General features: G+C 49.6%; 2 protein-coding genes and 1 pseudogene across 20 annotated transcripts in view; all 3 read right to left on the reverse strand.

Annotated features, from left to right (window-relative positions):
* Window positions 1-1126, reverse strand: part of DNM2 (dynamin 2) — an 85897-nt gene extending 84771 nt beyond the window's left edge. For 4 of the 14 annotated variants that reach the window (XM_064571070.1, XM_064571074.1, XM_064571049.1 and 1 more), the window contains exon 1: window positions 816-1125. In XM_064571070.1, the coding sequence (XP_064427140.1) occupies window positions 816-976 (161 nt within the window). In that variant the 5' untranslated portion in view covers window positions 977-1125. Of the gene's footprint in view, window positions 1-815 lie in introns of all 14 variants that reach the window. The other 10 variants (XM_064571062.1, XM_064571047.1, XM_064571033.1 and 7 more) reach the window with 5 other exon arrangements.
* Window positions 1127-1877: 751 nt separating this feature from the next.
* On the reverse strand, window positions 1878-12268 carry QTRT1 (queuine tRNA-ribosyltransferase catalytic subunit 1). Of its 6 annotated transcripts, none has more exons than XM_064571119.1 (11): window positions 11916-12268; window positions 11618-11686; window positions 11381-11519; window positions 7006-7084; window positions 6788-6903; window positions 4692-4830; window positions 4360-4435; window positions 4129-4238; window positions 3955-4042; window positions 3729-3860; window positions 1878-2795 (listed from the first exon to the last, which is right to left on the reverse strand). In XM_064571119.1, the coding sequence occupies exons 1-11, from the start codon at window positions 12156-12158 to the stop codon at window positions 2763-2765; spliced, it is 1224 nt and encodes a 407-aa protein (XP_064427189.1). In that variant the 5' UTR covers window positions 12159-12268; the 3' UTR covers window positions 1878-2762. The 6 variants fall into 6 exon arrangements, with proteins under 6 accessions (XP_064427189.1, XP_064427187.1, XP_064427181.1 ...); XM_064571117.1 differs by having other exon boundaries at window positions 3781-3860; window positions 4692-4928; window positions 6788-6916; window positions 11916-12202; XM_064571111.1 differs by having other exon boundaries at window positions 4692-4928; window positions 6788-6916; window positions 11916-12202.
* Window positions 12269-13449: 1181 nt separating this feature from the next.
* LOC123863059 (large ribosomal subunit protein uL29-like) lies at window positions 13450-20077 on the reverse strand (annotated as a pseudogene).
* Between the last annotated feature and the right edge of the window lie 422 nt (window positions 20078-20499).

Here is a 20499-nt window from a genome sequence, read left to right on the forward strand (position 1 = left end):
CCCTACTGCAGAGGTGGGGCCAGGCAGCCAGGGCCTGCCAGGGCACTGATGGGCAGACTAAGATAAGGCCGACACCTGTACAGACGAAAGGATCTATTTGTGAGAGAAGCCAGCGTTTGCCAGGGACCAGGCTTTAGAGTCTGTCTAGGAGAACCAGACAACCGAGTCCCCTAGGGTCCAGCCAGCCAGTCAGACTGCAGAGGCTTGCCAGAGTAACCCAACAGAGGCACGGCTAAGTGTTAAAGTCTGCGAGGGGCACGGACGGGCCGCCAGACAGCACAGGTCACCCCAGACAGCTAGCCAGGCAGCAGGGGGCCACCCTGAGGGAATGGGCAGATGGACAGCCAAATGGTGGTGGCAAGGGGTTCTATCCAGGACAGAGAGACAGCTAACCAGACGGCAGGGGCTGCTCCAGATAAATGAACAGCCAGCCAGACCACAGGGGTTCGAACCAATAGGTATCTAGCTGGCAGGTTTCGGACAGACAGAGAAGAGGGACCCTGAACCACAGGCAACCAGATGGTAGAATTCAGCCACGAAAGGGGGGACCAGAAGAGTCGGCGACGGTCCACCGCACTTCCTGGCCCACGCCCCCCCCCAGTCGGTGAGACGCCCCAAGGGCCTGAGCCGGCTCCCCAACCCCTGCAGGAAGCCCTCCGCCCAGGGCGTCCCACAGAGCCCGCCTCCCCGTCCCCGTCCCCGTCGCGGGGACGCAAGCGCCGCAGTTACGCCGGCTGCGCAGGGCGCGCCATTCCCGGTCCGCCCTCCGCGCCCTAGGCCGCCGCCCGCCCGCCGTCGCCGCCGCGCTCGCTCACCGGCCGACGAAGTTCTCGAGCACCGAGCTCTTGCCGGCGCTCTGGCCGCCCACCACGGCGATCTGCGGCAGGTCCAGGTGGCAGCTCTGGCCGATGGAGCTGAAAGCGTCCTGCAGCTTGTTGACCAGCGGGATCAGCTCTTCCATCCCGCGGTTGCCCATGGCGCCGGCGGCCCCGGCCCGAGCGCCCCGCGCTCCCCGCCTGCCCCCGGCCCTTAACGACGCGGCCCCGCGGCGTCCGCAGCCGTTGCTCCCCGCCCGCCCGGGCCTCGGCGCGACGCCCGCTCCCGGCTCGGCCTCACAGTCGCCGCCTCATCCGGTTCTCAGACGACACCCGACCCGAGCGACCTCCCGCCCGGGCTCCGGGGCTGCGCCCAAAGCCCTCACACCGCCCCCGATTGGCCGGCCGCGCTGCCACTCGTACACACGAGCCAGTGAAAGAGAGGCATAGGCCTATGGTTGAGTGAACCTTCCCCCAGGAGATCTCCCGGTGGGTTCATTGGACTCCAGAACTGTCGTTTTTCCGCAAGAGCCAATAGCGTGGGGGCAGCGAGTTGTCAAGGCCAGGAGGCGGTGTTTCGGGAAAAGCCAATGTTGGCTCCGCCTATTATGGGAGGCCCCGACGGCAAGAAAACCCAAGTCTTATTGGCAGGAAGACCCGCCAGTCAAAAGTGCCGGCCAATGACATTAGGGATCGATTCATAGACTGGTTTGTCACTTGACACTAACTAGTTTCCTAAGAATTCCCCATTGGTTTATATAAATATCATTTCGTTCCTCCAGCCAACAAAGCCAGAGAGGACGGGCTTTGACCTCCGAATCCTGACTTTGATTGAGGACTTCTCTGTCAATCAAAGAATCTCCCGTTTTGTGACTGTTGTAGGTCTATTAGTCTTCCGGAGTAAAGGATAAGGCCCACCGTACTCGCCGAAGGGCGACACCTCGTGGTGGGACTCGGTAGTGTCCATCGCTTCTGAGCTTCCGGCCTCTAAGGAGAACTACAAGTCCCAGAATGCATCTCGGCCCGGGGCTTGCAAACCAGCTTTTCGCGCGGGGTTTCAAATTTTTTTTTTTTTTTTTTTTAAGATTTTTTTATTTATTTGCGAGAGAGAGAATGAGAGACAGAGAGCATGAGAGGGAGGAGGGTCAGAGGGAGAAACAGACTCCCTGCTGAGCAGGGAGCCTGATGTGGGACTCGATCCCGGGACTCCAGGATCATGACCTGAGCCGAAGGCAGTCGCTTAACCAACTGAGCCACCCAGGCGCCCCTCGCGCGGGGTTTCAAAGCGCTTTGAAGAGGAGTCCGGCGTTAGTAGTTCCTAGGGAGAGGCGGTCTAGCGCTGCATCGTTGGCTCTCATTTTCATTCCTGTAAAGTCCCACCTTCACGCTTTTGCAAATGCTGTGCCCTTTCCTAGGATTACCTTCTGCTCACGCCCCGACTTGATTCGGCTAACGCCTGCCTGCACGTTGTTCCCCTGCCTCTTCGACTTGAGCGCATCGTGACCTTTTTGAGTACCCAATGAAACTCAGTGGATCCTCTCCCCTTGAAAAGATACTATTCTGCAGTCGGTGTTGGAGGCTCCGGGATCTAGGGATCTTGACCTCGTGGGAAAAAAAGCCGGAGACAGGTGGAAGGATTTTATGAAAAGAAGTGATTTGATCCCCCTAGGCATAGATTGGCCAGAAAGAAGCCCAATAAGGAGTCAGATGCAACGGAGGTAGGGAAGTGGGCTGATGAGGCCGTAACAGGGGAGTGGCAGAGCGGCCAATGGTATATGCCTGCTCCAAGACCGAAAACCCTGGTCTCAGAGAGGTGGGCAAAAAGTTAACCGACAAGGCTTGGCACTGGAGCCTTGACCACGGTGACGGAAACCTGGAAACACCCTCCATCCCCTTCATTGAGCTGGTTAAGTAAATACTGTGCAACAGCTCTAAGACAGGAAGTCTTCATGTTCTGACGTGTAAACAATCTGAAATATACTAAGAGAAAAAAAGGTACAGAACTGCACATCAAGGGCGCCCACATTCATGAAGAATATATACACACGAAAAATCTCTGGGAGAATCACAAACTGGTCAAAAAGTTGCATTTTTATGCTATTAGAATAGTGGATCCTACACATTGTATACATGGATTACTTTTTCAATATAAAAACCCTTATCTTGGGGCGCCTGGGTGGCTCAGTCGTTGAGCGTCTGCCTTCGGCTGGGGTCATGGTCCCAGGGTCCTGGGATCGAGCCCCGCATCGGGCTCCCTGCTCTGCGGGAAGCCTGCTTCTCCCTCTCCCACTCCCCCTGCTTGTGTTCCTGCTCTCACTCTCTTTAAAAAAAAAAAAAAAATCTTAAAAAAAAGAACAGTACCGGGCACAGCGTAAGCACCTGCTAGATCACACCTACTGCCTTCATCACTGTGTTTACCGACAGCAAAATTAAGCCACGTGTCAATAGTCAAGGCTCAGAGCATGAGCTCTGGAGCCAGGGGGCTACCTCTCAGTGGTGACCTTGGGTAAGCTACTTTCCCTCTCCACCTGTTTCCTCACCTGTGAAAAGTGGGGTAACAAGTGCCCCCCACAGGTGGCCGGGGGGCCTGAGCCACAGGAAAAGGGATGCACCTCCCGTGCTGGAGTATATCCTACATGCTGGGCTACGCCAGGTGGTTTCCAGAGATCAGCTGCTGCTATGGTTACTTATTATTAATAGTGGGGGCGTGGGGGAGGATGGGGGGACGGGGACGACACACTGGCCACAGTGACACTCAGAGGAAGAAGAGGACCAAGACAGGCCACCTTCCCAAGAAGGCACAGATATACTCTAAATTAGAATAATAATTTAAAAAAATCCTTCAATACCTCCCATTCCCTCCCCTCCCCTCCCTCCCTCCCCCAAGCCAGATCAACTCAGTGTGATCCCCACCGAGGCCAGGGCTTCAGTGGCCCAGGTGGGACAGAGGGTGGGGTCCCCATACATGGTGCCCATGAAGTCCCGTACGAAGTCAGGGAAGCGCTTCTCCACAATGCTGGCACGCACGGCGCTCATCAGCTGTAGCTGTGGGGGGGGAGGGGGTAGGTGTCAGCCAAGGGGCCCCAGGGCCCTCCCCCGCGCCGACCCCGAGCCTGGCCCGCCCTGGCCAAAGGCCCACCTGGTAGGCGATGTTGTGGACAGTGAGGTGGTGCAGGGCAGCCGTGTTGTCACTGTGCAGAAGTGCGTGCAGGAAGGCCCGGCTGTGCCTGTGGACAGGAGGCTGGGGCTCAGCCACGCGGAGTCCTGCACCCCGCCACACCCTCCCCCAGCCCCCAGGCCCAGCTCCGCCTACTTCTGGCAGGTGGGACAGGCACAGTTGGAGTCTATGGGCTGGAAGTCCTTCTCATACTGCTTCTTCTTCAGTTGCAGGTTCCCAGTGGGCACCAAAGCGGAGCCAAAGCGCTGGGGGAGGGGTGGACGAGGGGAAGGTGGGGGTCAACCAGGCCTTCATCCGCACCAGCCCCACCCCAACCTTGGCCCCCCTAGCGCCCCACCCGTCGTCTGCCCCCTGCCAGGGCCTCACCGCCGTCCGCGTGGGGAAGACGCAGTCGAACATGTCACATCCAAGAGCCACGCAGACCACCAGATCGGTGGCATAGCTGGGAGGAGGGCCATGGAGGGAGGGAGCAGAGAACCTCATGCCCTGGTCACACACCCAGGCCTCCCCCCATCACAGACACTCCGACTCCCCAGGGACTGGACCACATTCCCTCTGAACCGCCCCCAGAGGAAAGCCATGTCCTCCTTTAGTCCCCTCCCAGGCAGGGCTGTGTCCTTCCACCAACACCAGCCCAGGCAGGAATCCCCAGGAACCCCCTCCCACAGGTAGGGCTATTTCCCCTCGTCTCCACATACCCGACCCCCATCAGGTAGCGTGGCTTGTCCTTAGGCAGCCTTGAGGTGCTCAGGGCCACCATCCTCCAGAACTGGCCCTTGCTCTCGCCCCCGCTCAGGCCCCCAATGGCGAAGCCTGGCACGTCCCTCTTGGTCATCTCTGGGGGTACAGGGCAAGGTGAGGAGTCACCGGGCGAAAGAAAATGCGCCTCCTCCTCTGCAGCCCCAGGGCAGACCCTGCCCAGACCAGGGCAGACCCTCGGGAAGAAAGAGAGAGAAGTGGGGGAAGGGCGGGTATCTGTCTGTCTTTCCATCTGTCTGTCTAAAGGCCGCTGGTGAGCTCAGCTACCATATGTTGAACGCCTGCTGTGTGTGAAGCTCCCTCCGCTCCTTCAGTCCTCAGGAGAGGCCTACAGCCTGTACACCCTTCACTGACAGCGAAGATGACGCCTTGTACGTTTCCAAACTGAGCATTTTCCAGGTTTTAGAACAGCGAACATCCCACATGCAAGGTAACAGCCTGTCCTCAAAATCTGTAACGTTTCTGCACCAAAACATGAAGAGACTCCCAACAACCGGGGTAAATAACCCCGTAGGTCTGATCTGGTCTGGCCCGCAAAGGAGTGGGTTGCCGCATATGCCAGAGGCTGGGTTTAAGCCCAGGTCTAGTCTCCAAGCCCGGCCTTGCCTTGGGCCCCAGCTGCCTAGTTGAACCATGGGAGGCCACAGCATCGACAAAACGGACCCGTCCGAAGGGTCAGATTTCGAAGCTGGAATGAGCAGTCCAACCCACTGGAGACAAGTTGTTCAAATGTGGCCTCCCAGCCACCCCACCCCCACCCCGACCTCACCGTGGACTCCGATCCCATCCTGGGAAGAACCCAGGCGGTGCTGCTGCTGGTGCAGGGGAGCTTAGAGCGCTTCGAGAAGCATCACCAGTGTGGCCAAAACTGAATTTGCTAGGGCAAGACCAGCGTGGTAGGTTTTTTTTGTTTTTCAAATGAGAGCACAGAGAATGCCAGAAAATGTTTCACGTGTAAGGGTAACGTTTCATGAAGTCTTGGTTTCTGCTTTCATCTATGTCCACACATACTGAGCTGTGACGTGAAGTGTATCTCTGCCTGGGGGTCTCCTTTAAAATGGCTCACTGGACCGGGAGCTGGGCACAGCTTGAGGACAAAAGGAATTACAACAAGGACAGTCTGCACAACGGTACACATGGATGCCAGGTGCAGGCACAGGACTAAACAGACCTTCCCGTTTATCCTCACTTCGACCCCATGACATTGGGAATATGTGCCCATTTCACAGAGGAAAAAAGGGAGGCTCAGAGAGGCCAAGGGTGCAGAACCATGAGGCAGCAGATCAGAGGTCTGGATCCAGCCAAACAAACTCTAGGACCCAGAGTCTTGCCTATGACACTTCGTTGCCTTTGCGCCCCCATCTCTGCCTCCCTTTTGTCTCCATGGCCATGGCCTTGGTATAGGTCTCTCACTCTTCTCCTGGGCAAATACTCCAACCTCTTCATGGGCCTTCTGCTTCCTATCCTACTGGGATTTTTCCATGATTCCTCTTGGTCCCTGTCACTTGCCCACTCAGCAGCCCTCCATGGCTCCCCAGTACCTCAGCGTGGTATCCCAGGGCCTCCAGTGTCAGCACAATCCCTGGACCCCACCCCTAACTCCTGACCCTGGGGAGGAAGCAGCACCTGTATCAGTTAATGCTGTAGGTTCTACAGCCCAGGAACTGGGTCCAAATCTCAGCTCTGCAATGTCCAAGCTGCGTGGCTTGGGGTAAGTGACTTTACAGCTCTGTGCTTCAGGTTCCTCTTCTGTAACCTCGGGAACCTGGTAGTTCCCACCTTACAGGATGGCTATGAAAACTCAATGGGGCAATCTGTGACCGGCATATGGCGTAGCGTCTGATGACTACCCCCAAATCGCTAGCTATTGGAATTACTATCATTCTGCAAACATTCTAGTCCATTCTGCCCCCGGGCCTTTGCTTCAGCTATTCCTTCCACCCATTAACAACCACCGTCCACACCACCACATGCCAGGCCCATGTGGGGCCCTCAGTGATGGATGAGCCCTGGATGGACCAGCACATGGCTCTACCTTCGAGGCAGGTGGCCCGGAGATCCGCGTCTAGCCCACCCTGGATGATGGCAAAGAGGTTTTGTTTGTCTGGCCGCTGATGGGCTGCAATGCATCGGTCCAGCCAGCGGATTGACCTGTAAGAGGGCCCTAGTCATGAGCCCTAGGGTAAGGAGACAAGGCTACAGGACTCGGATCCCCTCCCCCCCACACACACACACACAAACACACACACACACCTGTACATGGCCTCCTCCACGCGTGGCCCCGTCACAGTGCTGCTGACCACATCATCCAGTTGCATGATGATGTCTGAGCCTGGGGGGTGAGACAGAAGCACCATCACTGGGAAAGCCTTCACTTCCTTTTGGGGATAAGCTGGACCCTAGAAGTCCCTCCTTGGGTCTTGCTGACTCCCACGAAGCCCCCCAGTCTGTTTATGCAACAACCAGAGGGAGCTTTTGAAAATACCCATTTGGTCTTGCCTCACCCCAGCTAAAACCCGGCCCAGGCACATGGAATAAAATCCCACTCCTGCACGTTTACCCTTCAAGAGCAAAATGTTGTTAATACAAAGTGATCCGCCATGGCGTGGCGGGTAATAGCATAATGGGAGCCCAAGTGACCATCAACATCTGGCTAAATAAATCATGGTCCAACCCTTAACAGAATGTTCCTTTCCCACAATTCCAAAATCTAGAAACTTCTCAAAATCAAAGACTTTATCTTACGCTTACGGCATACCTAATTTCACAGCAAAACCCAAGACAGTGATAATCTTTTATAAAATCCAATTTAACGGGTGCCTTATTCAGTCTTAAAAAGGAAGAAAATTCTGACATATACTACAACTTTGTGGCCATTATGCTCAGTGAAATAAGCCAGACACAAAAATGACAAGTATTGTATGATGCCATTTAGATGAGGTCCCTAGAGAAGTCAAATTCATAGAGACGGGAAGTAGATGGCGAGAGCCAGAGGCTGGCGGAGGGGAATGGAGAGTTAGTGTTTAATGGGCACAGAGTTTCAGTTTTGCAAGATGAAGAGTTCTGGAGAGGGATGGTGGTGATGGTTGCACAACAATGCAAATGTGCTTAGTGCCACTAAATCGGACACTTAAACTTGGTTATAGGGCGCCTGGGTGGCTCAGTTGGTTAAGCGACGGCCTTCGGCTCAGGTCATGATCCCGGAGTCCCGGGATCGAGTCCCGCATCGGGCTACCTGCTCAGCAGGGAGTCTGCTTCTCCCTCTCCCACTCCCCCCTCTGTGCTCTCTCTCTCTCACTCTCTCTCAAATAAATAAATGAAATCTTTAAACATGGTTATAGGGGCGCCTGGGTGGCTCAGTCGTTAAGCGTCTGCCTTTGGCTCAGGTCATGATCTCCAAGTCCTGGGATCGAGCCCCGCATCAGGCTCCCTGCTCAGCGGGGAGTCTGCTTCTCCCTCTCCCTCTGCCTCTCCCCACTGCTCCTACTCTCTCTCTCTCTCTGTATCTCTCTGTCTCAAATAAATAAATTAAAAAAAAAAAATTCTATTTAAACATGGTCATAGTGGGGCGCCTGGCCAGCTTAGTCAGTAGAGCATGCCATTCTTGGTCTCACAGTCATGTGTTCAAGCCCCACGTTGGGCATGGAGCCTATTTAAAAAAATGAGTATGTTTTAAAAATAAATAAATAAATAAGGTTATAGTGGCAACTATTTTTAATGGTAAATTTTATGTTGCCACAATTTTTTTTTATTTTTTTTTATTTTTTAAGATTTTATTTATTTGACAGAAAGACACAGCAAGAGAGGGAACACAAGCAGGGGGAGCGGGAGAGGGAGAAGCAGGCTTCCCACCGAGCAGGGAGCCCGATGCGGGGCTAGATCCCAGGACCCTTGGGACCATGACCTGAGCTGAAGGCAGACGCTTAACGACTGAGCCACCCAGGTGCCCGGTCACAATTTTTTTTTTTAATGGAAAAGGAACAAGTAAAAGAAACAAGTAAAGTTTAACAGGGTACTGTCCCAGACCTACTAAGATGCTATGTATGCTGCATTATCCTTATAAAATATTACAATTCTGAATTGACCTGAAGAATTTCAGATTAGGGGCTATGGATTTATACATGTTAGAAAAGCTCAGGGGAATATTGTCAAGATGGATCTTTATAGGAAAAAAGCAGAGTGCACCACACAAACCAAAGATGGGGCAATTTGAGAATCAATAGGATAGATTCCACTGCAAGAGATTGAGACACAGCAAATACATTTAAACCCATGATTAAACAAACAAACAAACAAACCCCTCATTTCATGGTGATCCTAAAAACACTAAAGATTAATTCATCATTGCTGGAGGATGCTAAGTAATCAAGCCATGAAAACTAGTAAATAAGGAAAAGAACGAATCCCATTTTCCTATATGAACTGAACTTCTTGGTCACCCAGGAGTAGGTGATGGATGTTTCTCTTCACAGAAATAATCTGGCTGATAAATGAAGAACGAACATTACCACTTTGGAACTCCTAATGGCAGAAAAAAACTGTTACACAGCACCATGGGGATGTAATCAGCAAAATTCAGACCCTGTGAGATCCTACCGGGGAAAGGAACTCGTTTCTTGAAGGAGCAAATTTATGAATGAATGAATGAATGAATGAATGAATGAATAGGCACCTGGGTGGTGAGATCGAGCGCCACCTCGAATCCCACCTCTGGTTCCTCCCTCAGCAGGGCGATGGCTTGGGATTCTCTGCCTCTCCCCTCCTCTGTCCCAAATAAATACCTAAAGTCTTTTTTAAAAAAAGAAGATAGGAGGGGCGCCTGGGTGGCTCAGTCGTTAAGCATCTGCCTTCGGCTCAGGTCATGATCCCAGGGTCCTGGGATCGAGCCCCGCATCGGGCTCCCTGCTCGGCCAGGAGCCTGCTTCTCCCTCTCCCACTCCCCCTGCTTGTGTTCCCTCTCTAGCTGTCTCTCTCTCTCTCTGTCAAATAAATAAAATAAAATCTTTAAAAAAAGAAGACAGGAAGGAGGTAGAGCTAAAAACTACATAATGTGCACTATATATAATATATGTTAAAAGAGGTATGTTCCTACTGGGTATTTACCCCAAAGATACAAATGTAGGGATCCAAAGGGGTATGTGCACCCCGATGTTTATAGCAGCAATGTCCACAATAGCCAAACTGTGGAAAGAGCCAAGATGTCCATCGACAGACAAATGGATAAAGAAGATGTGGTGTGTGTGTGTGTGTATATATATATATATATATATATATATATATATATATATCAGTGGAATATTATGCAGCCATCAAAAGGAATGAGATCTTGCCATTTGCAACGACGTGGATAGAACTGGAGTGTGTTATGCTGGAGCGAAATAAGTCAATCAGAGAAAGACATGTATCCTATGACCTCACTGATATGAGGAATTCTTAATCTCAGGAAACAAACTGAGGGTTGCTGGAGTGGGGGGTGGGGTGGGAGGGATGGGGTGGCTGGGTGATAGACACTGGGGAGGGTATGTGCTATGGTGAGCGCTGTGAATTGTGCAAGACTTGAATCACAGATCTGTACTTCTGAAACAATGCAATATATGTTAAGAAAAAAAAGAAGAAGAAGATAGCAGGAGGGGAAGAATGAAGGGGGGGAAATCGGAGGGGGAGACGAACCATGAGTGACGATGGACTCTGAAAAACAAACTGAGGGTTCTAGAGGGGAGGGGGGTGGGAGGATGGGTTAGCCTGGTGATGGGTATTAAAGAGGGCACGTTCTGCATGGAGCACTGGGTGTTATGCACAAACAATGAATCATGGAACACTTCATCTAGAACTAATGATGTAATGTATGGTGATTAACATAACAATAAAAATTTTTTAGGGCGCCTGGGTGGCTCAGTTGGTTAAGCGACTGCCTTCGGCTCAGGTCATGATCCTGGAGTCCCTGGATCGAGTCCCGCATCGGGCTTCCTGCCCGGCAGGGAGTCTGCTTCTCCTTCTGACCCTCCCCCCTCTCATGTGCTGTCTCTCATCCTCTCTCAAATAAATAAATAAAATCTTTAAAAAAAATAAATGCTATTCAGGGCGCCTGGGTGGCTCAGTTGGTTAAGCGACTGCCTTCGGCTCAGGTCGTGATCCTGGAGTCCCTGGATCGAGTCCCGCATCGGGCTCCCTGCTCGGCAGGGAGTCTGCTTCTCTCTCTGACTCTCCCCCCTCTCATGTGCTCTCTCTCATTCTCTCTCCCAAATAAATAAATAAAATCTTTAAAAAAAAAAAGAAAAAAGAAAAAAATTTTTTTTAAAAAGAGGTATGTTCATTGTTTTTATGAAGGAATGATAGAAATAGGAGGGACTGAAAGCTTCCCCAGTCCCCCCCCCCTTGTTGCTCTCTTTATTTCGACACACCTTTGCCCAGCTACTTTGCCATTTACGAGAAAGAATAGCATCTGTGTTAAGAGATTTACAAACATTATGTCATTATTTCTGTGAACTATCCTCATTTGGGTTGGCCCCGCTGAAGCTCAGGCAGGGGGAGGGACTTACCCAAAGCCGAGCAGCACGTTAAGGAACGGCCCGCCTCACCTCCACCCTCTAGAGGCAAGGCAAGAGCAGGTGGCCCGGGATTCGCTCACCTAAAGCGTTCTGGATCTCCACGGACTTCTCCGGGCTCAGAAGGGTCTCCTCACCATCGTAGGGGGAGCGGAAGCGGACGCCCTCCTCCGTCACCTCGGACAGGGACACCAGAGACACCATCTGGAAGCCGCCGCTGTCCTGGGGGAGATCGCACCGCAGGGCTGTCAGGGGGGTGGGACTGGAGAATCCCCACCTCTGAGAAGTGCCCTGGGATCCCGGCCCCGACTCCACCTCACCGTCAGCAGATTGTGGGGCCAGTTCATGAAGCCGTGGAGACCGTGGGCTTTCCGGATCAGCTCGGGGCCCTGGGTTTGGGCAAGAAAAGATCAGGTTAGGGGTGAGCGCTATGTTGCAGGACAAGGCTAGCCAGCTACGGTCCCCGCCGCCCCCTCACGCCCACAACAAGGCCCGGGCCACCGGGGGAGCCCAATACACGTTTGTCGACTGACCTAAATGCATGCCTGTGCCTCGGCGGTGCCCGTACCCGCCCCCCCCACTCTCCGCCGCCGCGCCACCGAGGCAGAACCCACCCACCGGCCTCAGACCCAGATGATAGGTGTTGCCCAGGCAGATGCGGCAGCCCAGGGCGTCCAGCTGCTCGGCCGTGATGCCCTTCATAGTGGCCTGCGTGCCCACTGGCATGAACACGGGAGTGGCTACCGGCCCGTGCGGCAGCCGCAGCTCCCCTGCCCGGGCCCTGGATCGGCTACACTCGGCCACCAGCCGCATGATCCGCGGGGCCGACTCCAGGGACGTCGGGCTAACTGCTGACGCCATCTTAGCTAACGGAACCACGTGGACACCGCAACACCCTGGGCGGCGCCATATTGGCTGAAGTCACGTGAGGCAGGGAGCTGGCGTCGCTTTGGAAGTGCGTAGGGGAACCATGGCAACGGACGCCAGCCTGCTCGTCCCCGCGGAGCGCTCGGTTCGTTCCCACCCGCTACGTGTTGTCGGGGAAAATAAGTATTGTTATGGGTTCGAATCCCACCCCCGTCACTTGTCCGCTCTACAATCAAAGTCTCTCTCTAAGGGATAATTTTCTCCTCTAAAAATGGGGCGAATAATAGTGTCTCGGCATTAAAAACGTTGTAAAAGGGGCGCCTGGCTGGCTCAGTCGGTAGAGCACACCCCTCTTGATCTCGGGGTTTTAGGTTCAAGCCCCACATTGGGTGTAGAGATTACTTAAAATCTCTTAACAAATAAAAATAAATTTTGTGAAGATTGAGAAGCATGGATATGTAGAGATCTTAATAAGCTGCCTTGCACGGGCTTTTGTCTATCTTGCCCACTGATTTGTCCCAAGAACTTAGAACAGCACCTAGTACACAGTACGTGCTCAATATACATTGATTTATACAATGAAAGAAACCCAGATTTGCAGAAGAGGCTCAGACTCAGAACCTAGCCACATTTATTCGTTCATTTATTCAGTGTAGACCTAATATATACATACCTATTAGTGCCAGTCTTCATGCCACACAGGGATGAGAGAGGCTGGGTCATGGGTTTATTGAGCACTGTGTGTTCCACTAATAATAGCAAAATATTATATAATATATAACAACTGTTATCGTTGAAAATGGAGCGGATATACGTCCCGGCCAGCAGAGGGCGGCATTGCCCCAGAATCCTTCCTCTCAGTGGCCCACTGGCCTAAATTGTGCTATCTGAGCAAGACTCTGACCTTCAAGGAGCCTTGGGCTAATGATGCCCCCTTTTCCAGGTGGCGGAGAGTCTTCACTGAGGCCAAGTCCGGAAAACGCCCAACCATGAGGCCCACCTCAGGGCCTTTGTACTTGCTATTGCTTTATCTGCAATACTCTTCCTTTCTGATTTTCCCATGGCTGACGTATTTTATCAGTTGTTCCTGACTTCCCCAATCTTAATAATGCTCCACCCCATCACGCTGTATCATGTTGCTTGTAACTCATATTGTGCTTTTAAAACTTCTATATGTTGGGGCGCCTGGGTGGCTCAGATGGTTAAGCTTCTGCCTTCGGCTCAGGTCATGATCCCAGGGTCCTGGGATCGAGTCCCGCATCGGGCTCTCTGCTCCTTGGGAGCCTGCTTCTCCCTCTGCCTCTCTCTCTCTCTGTCTCTCATGAATAAATAAATAAAAAATAAATAAATAAATAAAAATCTTAAAAAAAAAAAAAAACTTCTATATGTTGACAATGCCCAATTTTAATTTCCAGTGTAGTCCTCTCTCATTGAACTCCCCTCTCCTCTTTACAGATGTCTCTTTGACATCTCCATGGGGTGTCTGTAGGCACTCAAACTCTAGATCTCTAAAGCAGGGCTCCTGATTGTCCCTCCCAAGCTTGCCTAGGTCCCTCCATCTTCCCCTTCTTAATAATTGCAGCTCAATCCTTCCAGGAACTCAGACCAGAAACTTATGGGTGGTCCTTGAACTCTGTCTTACTCCCTACATCTGATTTACCAGCAAATTCTAGCTGCTCTGCTTTCAAAATCTAAACAGAATCGACTAGTTTACACCCCCTCTGTAGCTCTCACTCTGGCCCAGCCACCAGCATCTCTTGCCTGTATTATTACACTAGATACCTCCCTGGTCTTGTGGCTTCTGTTCTTTACTCCCCATACAATATTCCTGAAGATATTTTAAAGGAAATGCTTTCAACATTTCACCATTATGTATGATAGCTACTGTAAGTTTTTGGAAGATACACTGTATCAAGTAAAGAAAGGTCCTTTTTTTTTTTAAGATTTTATTTATTTATTTGAGAGAGAGAATGAGAGACAGAGAGCACGAGAGGGAAGAGGGTCAGACGGAGAAGCAGACCCCCTGCTGAGCAGGGAGCCCGATGCGGGACTCGATCCCGGGACTCCGGGATCATGACCTGAGCTGAAGGCAATCGCTTAACCAACTGAGCCACCCAGGCGCCCAAGAAAGGTCCTTTCAATTCCTAGTTCACTAACGGATTTTTGTCATAAATAAATATTTTATGTTTTTTTTCAGGATCTGAAATAGCTATATTATTTGGCTCATTTAATTTAAAATGCCCAATGACATGAATTTATTTTCTTATTTATTAACACATTTATTTCCATTCTTGTACAAACTCAACTTGGTCATGGTACCTTTTTATATACTATGGCATTTTACATTAATTTTAACTAATATTTTATGTAAAATGTTTGCATCCCATCTGTTATAAATTATATTGGTCTATAGATTTCCTTTCTCATACTGTCTTTGCCTGAGTTTGGTGTTCAAATATCTATTTGCTGGAAGAAATTGTGCGAGATTGGAATTTTCTCTTTCTGGAGTATATTTTTTTATTATTTTTTTATTTTTTTAGATTTTATTTATTTATTTGACAGAGAGAGACACAGTGAGAGAGAGAACACAAGCAGGGGGAGTGGAAGAGGGAGAAGCAGCCTTCCTGCTGAGCAGGGAGCCAGATTCGGCGCTCGATCCCAGGACTCTGGAATCATGACCTGAGCCGAAGGCAGACACTTAATGACTGAGCCACCCAGGCACCCCTTTTTCTGGAATATTTTATCGTCCTCACTTGTATATCCATCCAGTTATGTGGTTTTCCTCGAAGACATATTTTTAGCTACTGATTTAAGGTTTGTTGTTTGTTGTTTTGTTTTGTTTTTAAATACACTCTAGGGATGCCTAGGTGGCTCAGTCATTAAGCGTCTGCTTCGGCTCAGGTCATGATCCCAGGGTCCTGGGATCCAGCCCCACGTGGAGCCCCACATCCCGCTCCCTGCTCAGCAGGGAGTCTGCTTCTCCCTCTCCTTCTGCCCCTCCCTCTGCTTGTGCTCCGTCTCTCTCTCTCTCTCTCTCTCTCTCTTAAATAAATAAATAAATAAAATCTTTGTAAAAATCATTCTTTTTTATTTGCCATTTTGCAATTTTTTTAAAAAAAGATTTTATTTATTCATTTGACAGAGATAGATACAGCGAGAGAGGGAACACGAGCAGGGGGAGTGGGAGAGGAAGAAGCAGGCTTCCCGCAGAGCAGGGAGCCCGATGTGGGACTCGATTCCAGGACCCTGGGATCATGACCTGAGCCGAAGGCAGACGCTTAACGACTGAGCCACCCAGGCGCCCCTCCATTTTGCAATTTTATATGATGTGTCTCAGGGTGGATTTCTTTTAATTTATCCTATTTGAGATTCTTTCAAATTCTTGGATCTGGTGATCAGAGCCTTTCCATAATTTTAGAAATTCTCAGTTGTTCTCCCTTTGAAGAGCTGCACTTGCCTCAAACACCCCCAACACAGGTGGCTGAGAGCAGGGCAAGAAATGCTGAGGTGTTGCCCCTCCTGAGAACATAATTCCCCAACTGGGGACTAAGAGTGAGCAAACCTTATGCTCCTGGTTGCTCCAGTCTGGAGTGGAGTTTCCCTCCCACTGAACTGGTAGAAGGAAGGGAGGTAAAAGATACCAAATACCAGAAACACTCACTATTCTAATTGAATTTTCTCATAGATTTTCTTGAATAGTTGCTTCCTCATTTACAGTTTGCCCTTAGGACCACTTCCAGAGACGTTCAATGGTTGTTATCTTAACACTTCCCACCAGTTTCACTGGGGAGGGGATCAGCAAAGTTCCTCATGCCAGCATGCAGGAAAATGATTCCCTTTTAATATTTTTTGGTGTTTGTATTTCCTATTCAAACATCAAATACATTTGAGGGGCGCCTGGCTGGCGTGCTCAGTAGAGCGTGCAACTCTTGATCTCAGAGGTGTGAGTTCAAGTCCCACATTACAAATCTTTTTTTTTTTATTATTTTATTTATTTACAGGAGAGAGAGAGCATTGCGGGGGGCGGGCAGCAGACAGAGGGAGAAGCAAGCTCCCCGCTGAGCAGGGAGCCTGATGCAGGACTCAGTCCCAGGAATCTGGGATCGTGACCTGAGCCAAAGGCAGACGCCCAACAGACTGAGCCACCCAGGTGCTCTAGAGATTACAAGTCTTAAATACATTTGAAATATATACATATATCAAATCATTATGTTGTACACTTAAAACTAATACAGGGCTGCTTGGCTGCCTCCGTTGGTAGAGTGTGCAACTCTTTTTTTCTTTTTTTAAGATGTCTTTATTTATTTTAGAGAGAGAGAGACACAGAGCAGGATCAGGAGGGGCAGAGGGAGAGGGAGAGAGAATCTCAAGCCGACTCCTCGCTGACCGCAGAGCCCACGGGGAGCTGAATCCCACGATACCGAGATCAGGGCCTGAGCCGAAACCAAGAGTCAAATGCTTAACCAACTGCATCAACCCGGAGCCCCCTTGAGCAACTCTTGATCTCAGGGTTGTGAGTTCGAGCTCCACATTGATGTAGAGATTACTTTAGATAAATAAATAAACAAATGACTAAGTAAATAAAACTAATACAATGTTATACATCAATTATATCTCAGTAAAACTGGGGGGAATCTCTTAAGCAAATATGGAAAAAGGTTAAAATGGTAAATTTTATATTTTATCTATTTTTCCACAGTAAAAATTTATTTTTTATTTTTTAAATATTTCATTTATTTATTTATTTGACAGAGAGAGCACAAGCAAGGGGAGCAGCAGAGGGAGAGGAAGAAGCAGGCTGAGCAGGGAGCCCATGCAGGACTCCATCCCAGGACATTGGGATCAAGGCCTGAGCCAAAGGCAAGGGCTTAACCCACTGAGCCACCCAGGTGCCCTATAGTAAAAATTTATATAAAGAAATGAAAACATGTACACACACAAAAAAAAATACATCAAATACAACGAAAATTTTGAAAACAGAGGAGTGTAATAAGCTTTACTGAGGATTCAATTTTAATTAAATAACCTTATTTAAGATTTAAAAATAGATAATATATGGGGCCTCTGGCTGGTTCAGCCGCAAGAGCATACAACTCTTCATCTCAGCATTGTGGGTTCAAGCCACATATTGGGTGTAGAAATTCCTTTTTTTTTTTTTAAGATTTTATTTACTGGGGGGCCTGGGTGGCTCAGTCAGTTAAGGATCTGCCTTTGTCTCAGGTCATGATCCCAGGGTCCTAGGATCGAGCCCTGCATCTGGCTCCCTGCTCAGCGGGAGCCTGCTTCTCCTTCTCCTCCCCTGTGCTCTCTCTTGCTATCTCTGTCACTATCTCTCTCTCTCTCTCTCAAATAAATAAATAAATAAATAAATAAATCCTAAAAAAATACTTTATTTATTTATTTGACAGACAGAGACACAGCGAGAGAGGGAACACAAGCAGGGGGAGTGGGAGAAGGAGAAGCAGAATTCCCGCTGAGCAAGGAGCCCCACGCAGGGCTTAATCCCAGGACCCCAGGAACATGACCTGAGCCGAAGACAGACGCTCAACTGACTGAGCCACTCAGGCACCCCTATAAATTACTTTAAAAAATAACTAATAACTAGGGCACCTGGGTGGCTCAGTTGGTTAAGCGACTGCCTTCGGCTCAGGTCATGATCCTGGAGTCCCGGGATCGAGTCCCGCATCAGGCTTCCTGCTCGGCAGGGAGTCTGCTTCTCCCTCTGACCCTCTTCCCTCTCATGCTCTCTGTCTCTCATTCTCTCTGTCTCAAATAAATAAATAAAATCTTAAAAAAATAATTAATAACTAAATAAAATAGATAATATATATCCACATGTTTTTTTAAATGTGGATAAAGTGTATGGCATGAATTATCTTTCCCACTCCTGTTCTGTCAAAACAGTTCTCACCCCTTAATATTAAATAATGTTTAGTATTTATTCATTCTTGTCTATACTCACAGACATTTGTCAGCATGTATTAGCAAGTACGTATTTTCTTCCTGTTGCTGTTGTTTTTGATTGATTCATTTAGATATACTATGGGTTTTTTTTTCATCTTCCACAAGTTTTAATACTTTAATACTTTTTACAAATGGAATCTTTGAACTGCCATTTTCCACTAGTCATAGATCATTCTCTCATGGAATTGCCTCAACATCATTCCCAACATTATGATTTACCCCAAATATAAGTTCGATAATAGTTATATTATAATTCGATAGCAAAAAGGAGGCATGAGAGAAACTGCCAGTTGTCCCTCAGTGCCTATCCCATCTCTTCTAATAAAATCAATATAGGGGCACCTGGGTGGCTCAGTCCTTAAGCATCTGCCTTCAGCTCAGGTCATGACCCCGGGGTCCTGGGATGGAGCCCCAAGTGGGGCTCCCTGCTCAGTGGGAAGCCTGCTTCTCCCTCTTTCTCTGCCTGCTGCTCTCCCTGCTTGTGCTCTCTTCAAAATAAATAAATAAAATCTTTTTAAAAAATCATTATACCACACGTGGTCCCTGTGATTTACTTTGTTTCATATGATTATGTGTCTAAGATTTATTGGTGTCCTATTTAGTTGTGGTCCATTCTTTTCTTCTGCAAATCAACATACAGTCGGATATTGGTATAAATATACCACAGTGTACTTATTCATTCTCTAGTCAATGATCTTGTGAACTTCTCAGTTTGTTATTATAAACAGTTCTCCTGTGAGCCTCTGTGTACGAATCTCCTTGCACACCTGTGCAAGAATCTTAGGAATGGACTTGCAAGACCCTAGACCGGATGGATATTCAACTTTACTAGGCAGTACCAACTTTTTTCTAGGTGATTACAGCAATTGACAGCTACAGTAGTACTGTAAGAAAGCTTCCCTGTGTCAGACACTTATCCACCTGTGCCACCCAGGAGCCCCGGGGTGCAATTCTTTTTTTTTTAATTTTATTGTTTTTTTAAGATTTTATTTATTTATTTGACAGAGAGAGAGACAGCCAGAGAGGGAACACAAGCAGGGGGAGTGGGAGAGAGAGAAGCAGGCCTCCTGCAGAGCAGGGAGCCCGATGTGGGGCTCGATCCCAGGACCCTGGGATCCCAGGACCCTGGGATGCTTAACAACTGAGCCACCCAGGCACCTCAAGATTTTATTTATTTATTTGACAGAGAGAGACACAGCGAGAGAGGGAACACAAGCAGGGGGAGTGGGAGAGGGAGAAGCAGGCCTCCCGCCGAGCAGGGAGCCCGATGCAGGGCTCGATCTCAGGACCCCGGGATCATGACCCAAGCCGAAGGCAGACGCTTAACAACTGAGCCACCCAGGCGCCCCTATATATATATATATATTTTAACTAAACTCTACCCCCATTGTGGGGCTCAAACTCACTAATCCAACATCAAGAGTTGCATGCTTTACCAACTGAGCCAGCCAGGCGCCCCTCTATGTGTTTTGCAAGACATAGTATTAGTCCTGTCATCCTCCTGATTTATTATTATTATTATTGCCAGTTTGTGTTTTATAGATGAGGGTCCTCGGGCTTTGACCGCAGACTCCCGCAGCAGGTGCAGCCGCTCCTTCCGCTGCTGCTTCTTCTGCTTCTTCTTCTTCTTCTTCTTCTTCTTCTTCTTCTTCAGGTTTTCCTCATGCTTCTTCAGTCGTGGCGCATGGCACGCGTCTTCTTAGGCCACAGCTCCAGGGGCTTGTACTTCTTACTCCTGTAGAATTCTCGGAGGTTCTCTTTCTGAGTCTGGTTGATGACAGTGAGAACACAGGCGATAGAGATGCCAACAACTCGGATCTTGGCGGCTGGGAAGCCACGCCACCTGTCACTTTGGCGACGCAGCTGGGACAGCTGCACCATCAGGTCTTCCAGCGGTTTAAGCAGCTCTTCCTTCTTGCCGGGAAGTTGCAAGCCTTAATCTTGGCCATGTCTGCACAATCCGCCACCGCCGAGGCCGAGGGAAAGAGCCATCCTCCTGATTTTTTAAATGTGTTTTGGTTTTTTGTTTGTTTGTTTAATTCCCTCAAATAATAATTTGATGATGATTAAGAGCCAACAGTATCGGAGCAGGTGCCCGGGTGTGCCAGTTGTCTGGTAAGCCCTACAGTGTCATCACTTCCCACAGTACAGTGAGGTGGGTACTACTATCATTCCCATTTTATGAATGAACTGAGGCAGAAACATTCACCGGCTCATAATCAAGGAACAGGAATTGAAATCTAGTCCTGTCTGAGCTCTGTGAAGCCACCCTTTCATACAGCTTCTTTTCCTGAAGGAGAAAGCAGTATTAGGGATTGCAGCATAGAGCAGGGGTGAAAAGGTTACAAACAGAGGAATCGGTGTTGGGGGG

This window comes from Mirounga angustirostris, unplaced genomic scaffold (assembly GCF_029215605.1).
Source record: "Mirounga angustirostris isolate CCGP_5_RB_7025 unplaced genomic scaffold, mMirAng1.0.hap1 SCAF_1, whole genome shotgun sequence".
Classification (NCBI taxonomy): Eukaryota; Metazoa; Chordata; class Mammalia; order Carnivora; family Phocidae; genus Mirounga; species Mirounga angustirostris.